Source organism: Tupaia chinensis, unplaced genomic scaffold (assembly GCF_000334495.1).
Source record: "Tupaia chinensis unplaced genomic scaffold, TupChi_1.0 Scaffold000314_1, whole genome shotgun sequence".
Lineage (NCBI taxonomy): Eukaryota > Metazoa > Chordata > Mammalia > Scandentia > Tupaiidae > Tupaia > Tupaia belangeri.
In genome coordinates, this window is record NW_006159807.1 from 1,051,392 (window position 1) to 1,061,607 (window position 10,216).

The window sequence follows — 10,216 nt, forward strand, 5'->3', positions numbered from 1 at the left end:
AACCTTCAGATTTTACACTTAAAATAATTTAATTCTCTTTGGAGAGTGTTTCCATGACTATCCCTTCCCCTCACACAGCCCAGACTAAAGAAAAAAGAACACAGTGATTTAATGGTATATTTTGGAAAGAAGCAACCTCTGTATGTTGTCTGAGGGCCTGGGTCTGAGTAAATCTGATTTCCTGGTCCCTTCCCCAGCCCTCTGAATCCAAGGTTTTAATGCAGCCTGTGCCTTTGTTCGGCTGTTTTCGATGAGGCAAACCTCTGAATGCAGACTCGGACTCAGAGATCCAGCTCTGGGTACCACCGTCTCCCTGCTCCCAGCCAGGTGGGGAACATTTCTAGCCATAGGGCCTCAGCAATCTCTTGCTTCTTTCTTTCCGTGTGTGTGTGTGTGTGTGTGTGTGTGTGTGTGTTTCTCGAGAGTGATTAAAATACATTTTAGAAGTATACATCAAATTCATTTAGAAAAGGGGATTTGGAACGTTAGTCATTTGGTATTTGAGATTTAATGGTTTTTCTAAGCTACAAGCTAGTTTCTATCTCTACCAACAATGACCTGGAGCTTGCAAGGGGGTGACGACCAAGCAGGCCCTGGTTCTCCTGGACTGTAAGGGCCTAGGGGACTTGAGACCACCATTCCCAAGGAAGCATGCTGGGCTTTTGGTGGAGATGCCAATATCAGGGATTTTCACAGGGTATAGCCTGTTCCAGAGAAGACTGGCTCAAACTTGGTGGGGGGTGAGGTGTTTTGTTTTGAAATCTGAGGACCCTCAAATCTTGGCAGGAGCCCTGATAACAGTAAGCATTAAGGTTTGAGATTTAGGCAAAGTGCAGAAGCTTAGCCTACAACATTAGCATGTGAGAGACATCGAATCTGCCCCATTGTTCCATCCCTTCTTTGGGTATTTGATACTTATTTTATTCATAGGCTTTATACACCATTTCCTGACTGCTTCGGAAGCCATTTTCTCATTTAATGAACAGTCAACACCTGCAGTGAAACTGCAATCAGGAAAGAAAAATGAATGTGGTAGTGCAAAAACATTAGGAGGGAATTTGAAGCATTTGAAAAATTGATATCAGCTCCTTGACAGCTTGACTAGGACCTGGGTATTTATTTCCATTTGAAACATTTCTCTATATTGTCTGATATTTACAAGTTTTTTTTTTTTTTTACAAAATTAAAACAAAACATGCATGACAACTATCAGAGAGTTGAGAAAATGAACTTAATCTAAGTAGTAACTGAGGTCAGTTAGGTTGAGGCTCAGGTTCTCTGTGGAGTGACTACTCCAGGTCTAGGCCCTGGTCCTTCATTGAAATAAAATTATTGAACTTTGTGAAGGAATCCTGAACCCTTGGACTGTCATGCATTTTGCTAGGACTTGGGGATTCTACCTCTCAGAAGGAGAGAGAGAAGTAGCAGGGACCATAGAAGGAGCTTGGGGGGATACTCCAGTTCACTGAGGACACTTCAGCACACCCAAAATAACTCCAGCTGGCGTTTGAAAACCCTGGCATCCATAGGGAAAACTTGGCAGTGTCCTCAAAGGCTCCACTGGAGAAGGCCAGACATGCTCCAGAAGGGGTACATGGCTGGGCCTCTGTGACACTGGTAGCTGGTGGAGAAGGTAAGAGAGGTACTTCTGTCTACTCAGCTCTCTTAACAGCAGTGACAAAAGAGTTGAAATCAGAGAGATCTCCTTCCCAACCCTATGACTCTTGGAAATCTTTGACCTTTCCTTTCAGTGATCCGTTAAGGTAATTCAAGAAAGACAAACCCGACCCTCTTTACCCATTTCAACTGGAAAGCCATACTTACAGTCAGAGTGTAAGACCTCCTTCTCCCCTTGCTTACTCCCTTCCCCTGGATATATATCACTCCTTCCTGTGCAACCAAGCCTCAAAGGGAATCAGCAGCTTCCCTCACCAGAACTCAACTATGGGAGTCTAGTTACAGGGTGCATAGGTCTGGCCTATGCCCTGTGTGCAGAGATGAGAGAGGTAGGGGGATTTTGTCAGTCTTTTCCAGAGATTGCAGTTTGCTCTAAAGCTCCAGCCTCTCTTATCCCAACTGTGGAAAAGAAGTCTCCAGCCCATTCCAACCAACTGGAGGAGCAGAGAGCATGCTGAGGTGTCTCCCAGCTTCACCAGCCATCCTAACCCTCCCCTCCCCTTTCTCCAGAAGTCTGAAGGTCTAGGGCGGCTTTTGTCCTCCCAGATCAGCCAGCACAGAAGGGAGGGGGATGGCGCCCTTTCCTTTTTCCAGAGTGGAGATCCTGGCTTTGCCACAAAGGGCTTTGCAAAGAGACCAAATTGTATCCCACAGCTCTTTCCACTCCCTCTCCAGCCTTGCTATATTCACTTGCACCTTGAGCACTGGCCAGGCTTCTGGTAAACGTAGAAAAAGGAGAAGGGGAAAGGAGAACTAAGTGGGAACAGGAAAATCCAAGTCCAAGCGAGCAAAAGTGAGCTTTGGCTGCAAATGCCCCAGCCAGGAGCAAAGACAGATGACCCGAGGCACCTCACGCGGTAGCTGAAGGCCAAGTTGCGCTACAACTCTCTCACAACCCTCAAGAGCTTCTCAGAGATAGGGGAAAGCTGGGAGGCCCAACTGGCCTCTTCTCCAAATCTACTGCTGGCTTGCGGTGCTACAGATGGAGCGGAAGGGTACCAGAGCAGAGCAGAGAAGGGGCCGAAGGAAAAGCCCGGCCCCAGTTTCTCCTGTCCACGTCAGGCCTAGGTCCAAAAGGGCAGGCAGGGCCTGGCCTTGGCCAAGAACGCGGCTAATATAGCCCCAGCGCTTGCTCTCGCAGCACCACGCGCTTCTTCTTCATACGCCGGTTCTGGAACCAGATTTTGACCTGCTGGTCGCTGAGGTTCAGCCTGTTGGACAATTCCTTGCGCTTCTGTCGATTGATGAATTCGTTGACGAGGAATTCGTTCTCCAGTTCCGCAATCTGCTGCTTCGTGCAGGGTTTCCGCTTCTTGCGGGCCCTCCCTGGGGCCGCCCCCCACGGCAGGCCTGCAACATAGTCCCAGCTCAAGTCAGGCTGACCCGCTCCCAGCCGCCCGCCTGCCCAGAGGTTCTCCTCCCCTACACACTATCCCCCTGCACCCCACCTCCCTTCCCAGCCCAAATCGGCCTGGTCAGCCTGGGCACCGTTTACCATCGGGCAGTGAAGGTCGCAGGCAAGAGGCGACGCCCGCCGCCTGCACTGTCATGTTCAAGTTGAGCGGGCCCTTGGTGTCGTCCTTGAAGCCGGCGGCGCAAGGGGCCGCCTGGAGCAGGGTCGCAGAGCCTGGCGCCGAGCGGCCCACACCCGCGTAGTCGTACTTGGCCGCTTTGAGAGCAGCAGTCGCAGAGGCCAGACTAGACTCAGAGGCGAAGGGCGGCCGCGCGCGGCTGCGCTCCTCTGGCCCGGCGGCCCCTTCCGGCGTATAGAACTTGGCGTGCTCTTCGGGTCCGTCCTTGGCACCCGGAGACTGCAGGCCAAGAGGCCCAGTGCCCGCCAGGTAGGGCTGCGAAAAGCCGCCGAAGGCAGTGGCGCCCGCAGGCTGCGTGGGGGCGCACGAGGCCGGCGTGGCGGCCCAGGGCAGCGCGCCGCGCGGGTATGAGATCGGGGGCAGCGCGGCCAATTGGCCGCCATTCGGCCTCAGGTTGGAGAAGTAGAAAGAGTCGGGCGACTGCAGATTCAAAAGCGAGCCCACATAGCCCGCTCTGTACAGACTGCGCTCACACATCTCCAACAAAGGGCTTCGGCTGCGCTCGCAACAGTATTTAGTTACAACCGGGAATAAGCGGACAGGCTCAGACGATTGGACGAAACTTTGCCTGCAGGTTCTTCAAAGCCGGTCATTTCAGCACCGCCTACATCCCCCGACCCGTTTCCCCCCCTTCAGGGTATTATGATAACACCCGCAATGTTCGATGGCGAAGGACGAGGCTCACGGCAGAGCCAAAGCATATTGAGCGAGGGCGAAGCCCCTTCTAATTTTCAGTCCCGGCCTCAGGGGTTAGGGGCATTGGGCAGAGGGTGCATTTGCCCAAGTGTCCCTTGGGACCCTTCCTCGTCTTGACTGGCTTTGCGATAAAGTTTTCACAGGCTACTTGGGTTCGGCTTGCTCCTGAAGGCTGTTAAGTTGCAGCTGAGACTTTTTCCAGTAGGTATTTTTCACTCGGTGGCTTATCCGGAGAGGTCGAGGTCTGGCTTGGTCACCAGTGCAGTCTCTAGGCCTAAGCAATGCCACTCCTACTCCAGTCCCTTCCAAAAAAGGCTTTCTCCAGAGGCCTGTCCCTGGAAGGAACTGGCAGCAAAGACCCACTCACTGCATGAGCCCTCCGTCCGAGGCGGCAGGCACAGCCCCAGAGGTCTGCAAAACTGGAGAAAGGCATCACAAACTCTGCCCAAGTTTGGCGCCTGGGGGGCGGGGGGGCGGCTTCACATCGCTCCTGGTATGTGCATCCTTGACCAGGGACTCCGCTCCCCGGGAAGTTGCCATCCAGGTCCATGGAGAATTTTGGCAGCTCAGTTCACCAATCTTGGCTAAAGACTGCATTCCTTCTCGGTGGCCAGGAGTCACCTTGGCGACTACACCTTGCAAACCAGAACTCCAGGGTGTCCATCCACCCCTTGGCAAGCAGAGCAGAATGAAATCTCCGACCCGGGGCAGGGGGAAGGTAGAAGAGCCATAGCCACCTGGCCAGGGAAAGGCGGTCGCACCGCGGCAGCCAACTAGCCTGGTCTCTTGCCTCAGCGCCTCTAGAGGCCTGGGGCTGGCGGGTTCTCAGGTCTGGCGAATAGGAGTGTGAGAAGGGCAGCGGTCCCTGGCAGGGAGCAGAACGCACCCCCACCCCCACCACCACCACGGCCCCCGTCTCCAGTCTAGTCTGGCGAGACGACTAGGGGTCCTGCTCCTGCCTCAGACCCCAAGATCCCCAAAGACCCGGTGACGGGCGCCTAACCAGCCTGCAGCAGGCCTCGCGGTCCCCGAGCCAAGCTGGAATTGGTTAGAGCCCCAGCTCTGGGCCCAGAGACCACACAGGCGCCGCCGGAGGGCAAGGCTGACCACCGCGCTGCGACTTTATTGTGTGAGTTATAGCGACCAATTGGGCGGCTCTGGGGAACGCAATGGCCTCTTCCTCCAGCTCTAGCGCGGGGGGTGGGGTGGGGCGGTGGGGGTGGGGAAGTTCTGGGCTCCTCAGGCTCTGCCAGTTTCCTTAGGAGCTCAGGCGCAGAAAGACGCCTTCGATTCTCTGTTCTCTGTCCATTCAGGGGATGTGGGGATGGACACAAGCTGCAACCTCAGTTCATGCAGACTTCAGGGTATCCAGGCCTCAGGTCTGGGTAACTTTCATTTTGGGGGAACCAGTCTTGCTTTTGAGGATTTGCAGCTTCCTCAGACCCTAAAGCTCTCATTCTAGTAGTCCCTAAAGGCTCCGCTCTTGCCATCTCAGCACACAGGAACTCCCCAGTACTTCTGAGCCCAGGGGTGTCTCCTTCGGACCCTTGGGCAGCCTTTTACCGGCTGTTTGCCCCTGAGGATTAAAGGCATAAGGAATTAAGGCAGAAACAGAAAGGACTAAAACCCCTAGGCTGCCTCCATTGCTCCTTGCCCAGCCCCCTCACTTTATCCCATGGGTTTATGACTTTCAAGGTCTGGCGGGCAAAGCCTTCTGCGTGGAGCGGGAGTTGGGGCCCAGGAGGGAGGGGCGAAGTGGGGGAGGCTTGGCTGGTGAGCGAGGGAATGGTAAAGGAGGATTCCGCGCAGGAGCTGAATGGCGAGCTCTGCCAATGCCGCCGACCGCCCAGGAGATGGCGAGCGCGCTCCACGCCTGGCGAGGCGCCGCCGCACGGTCAAGATCAACAGTGAAGGGCGGTGCGGCCGGCCTGGGGTCGCCAGTCCGCGCGGTCACCGCCCGCTGCCAGGCGCGGCCGAGAGCCTCAGAAAGCCAGATTGTGGCAGCAAGGCTGACCTGGACAGCAGAGCCGGAGGGACACAGCGGGCTGCCAGACGTGAGGAAGCGTTGCGATCGCCCCTTTGTCTGGCCTTGCGTCCCGGCTCCAGCGCTTCCTTCACCTCTGGCCCTCGTGTAAACGCGCGGGCCTCCATCCCGCATCCGCGGTGTTAAAAACCTGCCCGGCTGGTGAGGTTCTCTCCTGGTGGCCTCTCAGCCTCCAGCCCAGGGAAAGGCCTCTCTCCAAGCTCCCTTCGCTTATGGGCTCCCCGCGGGGCCGTCCTGCCAGCGTCTTTACCACTTACCAGCTCTTCTCTCCGCAATTCGGGATATAAAAGGAACGCATATAAATAACAAAGCCTTCATCTGTTATTGATTTAGCCGTCAATCCAAATTCCACTGGAGAGCGTTTGAGCGCCGTTTTTTCATCTTCAGCAAACCTCCTATTTTTCTTTTAGACGGAGGGAAACCGAAGTGCAAACTACAGATGAAAAGAAAATCTAGCGTCCCCCCTCAGCGCGATGGGAAAACTGAGAAATGGGCCTGGGAAATGGAGCACGGCCCCGAAGTGTGGAACTTAAAAGAGAAGTGCAGTAGGGGGAGGGCCGGCGATGTGCGAAAAGGAAAAAGCAGGCCCATTTCTGATGAAAACACGTCCGCCAGGAGACAGCGAAAATGTTAGTGACTTCTCCAAGTGTAAGGTCGGGGACAATGTGGCCCCGTTTTCAGGGGGTTAATTCTTCTCCAGGTTCTCTGTCTCTGCCTCTCTCTGTCCCTCAAAACCTAGCTGACCGTTTGCTGCCGGCAGGAAGATACGAACGAAATCGAACTGGGCCAGAGAAAACGAAAGTAGCTCCCGACTTTAGGTCTTGGCGCTTTCTCTGGCGGAGCTGTAAGGAAGGTCTTTACCAGAAGAATTTACATTTGTGTGCGGTAGTAAAAAAAAAAAAAAAAAAAAAAAAAAAAAGAAAGAAAGAAAAAAGATATTTAACTAATTTGCACATCAAACGTTAGCAACCTCTAAATTGTGCTAGGAGCTAAGAAGCCAGAGTCACACAGGTCCTCAGCGGCCATTTCCCTCAGTGGCAAAAAGTCCTCAAAAAGAAAGTTCGTGGTGCCTGAAAGTTGTATCTAGACGTTTAGGATGTGTAATTGTTTTCAGTTGTCGAATGATGTGTGCACATTGCCCAGAGACAGTGATACAGGATAAGCTTGAGATGTTTCTTTTTCGATGGCCAAATATGGATATGTCTAATTTCAAGACCTTTCTAGTGCAGATATTTATAATGCCTTTCTAGGTTTAAAGCATCCAAGGGAGCAAGTATTATACCCAGGTACACATTAATTTAAAAAAAATGAATAAACCTATTTAAATAAATGGATACTATTCAAAGAGAAGTACAATTTTATTGGAGTTTTTTGAGGGTGAATCTGATAAAAAAAATATCATGTTAGACACCACCAATTATATCCTTATTTAAAGATATCACTACTTAGGTTGAAGTCACAGTGGAAAGGCAAGAAGGGGGGGGCAGGAATGGAGAGCGTGGAGACTAGAACTGGAGTTTCATTTTCTTCATCTATAGCGAACATCATAATGTTCAGGATAGCAAGATTTTATAATAAATAAGAAGAGTTTCTAGAAGTAACACAAGCTTGTAAAAAGAAAACAAATACATAAAGACTAACAGGAAACCAGAGAGTTCTGTTTATTTGCATCTCCCTAGGAGTAAAAAGTGATTTTTAAATGCCTGAAGCACTACTCATATCTTTCAGCTCACAGACATTGCATCTACAAAAATAATCTCTCAGTTGTATAAATATGCGGTACTTTAAAAGTAGTTATGTTTCATCACTTTCAGAAACGTCTTGTGTTTTTCTCTCTTGGATCTCACAGCTCCATATTTTTTGTCTTTGTTAGATGTTTTAAAGCTCCACGAGAGACCCAATGCATTAGTTCAGGCAGTAAAGCTCTTCACTGGGTTCTTGATAAAAGTTCCCAACCATGGCCACATTGATTCAGCCTCTTTCCAAGGGACCGAGAGACTATCTCAGTCTCAGTCCCACAGACTCAAGGCCAAGGAAAGGGGTACATTTCTATCACTCAGGGATCACTTTGTCAATTGGAGCCATTTAAATGTCTGCATTTACAGCTCATGAAATAAAGGCATCCATGAGGACACGCTGATGATGATTATAAAAGTACAAATCTACAAGGATGTATTAAAATATACAGCTAAAGCAGCAAGTGAAAGACTCAAAGCCGGCAAGATTGTCTTCATTCCAACAGTGACTAAAACCCTATTTCATAAGGTAACCCACTTTTAAAGCCATCACAGTACCTTCGGTCTCTTGTTCTCAGACTTTCCCCGTGACCCCAGAGCACTGCCTGCCTAGAGCTGTTTCCACTTGCCTCAAGGCAACTGCTGAGAGCTAATGATTCAATTACCCAATCACAGGATATGAATGGCTCCAAATCGTTCTGCTCTAACGGATTATGAAGGTAGTCAGTGCTGGAAAGAGATAACGTGATTTTTTAAAAATAAAACTCTTAAGTCAGAATGTCACTTCTGAAATTCATTTGGGGGAGGTTATTCAAAAATACTTCAAGTCCTTTATACTGGCCTGGAGGGAGAAACAGAACATTCAAAAACATTAAAAATTAAACCTAGACATGAATGAAACCAATGATAAACAAGTAAGAAACAGAATTACAAAGTCAGGTTGGGCAGCAAAAGCCAGAGAAGGGGAAGAGAGAAAAACAATTCACAAAATTCGCCATCACTGGCATGGGATGAGGGGAATTAAATACATATTCAAGTCTTTCTAAAAGTCTTTTGGAGACAAATGAAGGCATTTAGACTGTAGCCACACATCAGGAGACAGTATCCTTGAGTTTGGAGACAATTTTCTTGTCCTTCACTCTTCGGTTCTGAAACCAAATGGTCACTTGTCTCTCAGATAGGTTCGTGGCAGCTGAGATCCGCCGCCTCTTGTCCTTGTTAATGAACTTGTTAATGGCATACTCGTTCTCCAGTTCTTTGAGCTGCAGTTTGGTGTAGGGCACCCTCTTCTTCCTCCCCCGACGGTAGACACACATGTCTGGCTGATTTAGAGCCACATCCCCTGGTACAAACAACAGTATGGGAAAGATTAGGTTGGAATATTTGGAGCACCTTGCTGTGTGTGTGTGTGTGTGTGTGTGTGTGTGTGTGTGTGTGTTTTGAGGAGGTGCAGAAAATAAAGAAAACCAGGCTGTTTATACTTTATTATTATTTACACAGACATATTACTAAAGAAAGATTGTTTGCACTTAAAAACAAAGGCTAATTTGATGGATCAGCATGGTTCCTCAAACCGGCATCTTAACAAGCCTGCGATTTTATGGCATGGCTATTGGAGACACTCATAAGGACAGTTTCTGCAAATGCTGGTTGCACACACACACACACACACACACAAATTCAGGTCTTTAGCTCAAGCTTTGATTTCCTGGGTTTCTGTGTTTGAACTTGTGGGCTCTAAGAATCTTAAGTGGTCACCCTGGGCCAATCATGCCCTTGAAAAGTAGAGGCCCAACGCTGTCACACCACTTAGAAAAAAGTCCTCTTTAGGAGAAAAGGACCTGAGCAAAGGACATGCAAAGAACCTCAATTTTAGTGGAAAAAAATGTGCCTGCACTGCACATTGGAAGGAACATGTGAGAATGGCAGTTTAAATCAAAGAAAGATTTACAAGATTTCATAAGGACTGTACAAACGGTTCCACCCGGGTTAACCCCAGCGACGCGCCCACTCCCAAGTAGGGCCAAACAAGCCTCAACCTTTCTTTTCTCACTCTCTCCCCTTCCCTTGTGTCCTCCTCTTTTCTCCATCGCCCCTACCTGGAAAGGACGATTTCCAAAAGTGGGAGCCCTGTGGCTGGTCTTTAGCACAGTACACCTGGCTGTTCCACCCGTTGGCCAGCGTCCAGGACTGGTAGCCCTCCATGGAGATGTACGCCTCGTGTCGAGGCTCGCCGGAACCGAAGGTGGACACCATGTCGATATAGCCAGGCACGTGTTGGTAGGGGCTCGTGTAGCCCTGGTAGAAGGACACCTCCTTGGCTCGCGTGGGCACTTCGTTGGCTGGTACGCTGCCGCTTGCCAGGCCCGACACGTCCATGTACTTCTCCACCGGGAAGCCTCCCAGCGAAGCATGAGGCGACGACTTGAGAGCATTCTGCTGCAAGCCCACGCCGTGCGACATACGGCAGC

The 10,216-nt window shown here is 50.5% G+C and overlaps 2 protein-coding genes across 2 annotated transcripts in view; both read right to left on the minus strand.

The window, feature by feature from the left end:
* Nucleotides 1-2,788: 2,788 nt before the first annotated feature.
* Nucleotides 2,789-3,746, minus strand: HOXD12 (homeobox D12). The gene is made up of 2 exons (XM_006151106.1): nt 3,173-3,746; nt 2,789-3,027 (listed from the first exon to the last, which is right to left on the minus strand). The coding sequence occupies exons 1-2, from the start codon at nt 3,744-3,746 to the stop codon at nt 2,789-2,791; spliced, it is 813 nt and encodes a 270-aa protein (XP_006151168.1).
* Nucleotides 3,747-8,693: 4,947 nt separating this feature from the next.
* HOXD13 (homeobox D13) overlaps nt 8,694-10,216 on the minus strand; it is a 9,821-nt gene continuing 8,298 nt past the window's right edge. Inside the window, exons 4-5 of the mRNA XM_014588845.2 lie at nt 9,845-10,211; nt 8,694-9,087 (exon numbers count right to left, since the gene is read on the minus strand). Of these exons, the coding sequence (XP_014444331.2) occupies nt 8,837-9,087; nt 9,845-10,211 (618 nt within the window). The 3' untranslated portion in view covers nt 8,694-8,836. The remainder of the gene's footprint in view (nt 9,088-9,844; nt 10,212-10,216) is intronic.

Excerpts from the sequence above, each read along its gene's own strand:
- HOXD12 (XM_006151106.1), bottom strand. The coding sequence starts at position 3,746 with ATGTGTGAGCGCAGTCTGTACAGAGCGGGCTATGTGGGCTCGCTTTTG. Across the intron at positions 3,028-3,172 it reads GCGACCTTCACTGCCCGATG|GCCTGCCGTGGGGGGCGGCC; the intron begins GTAAACGGTGCC and ends ACTATGTTGCAG.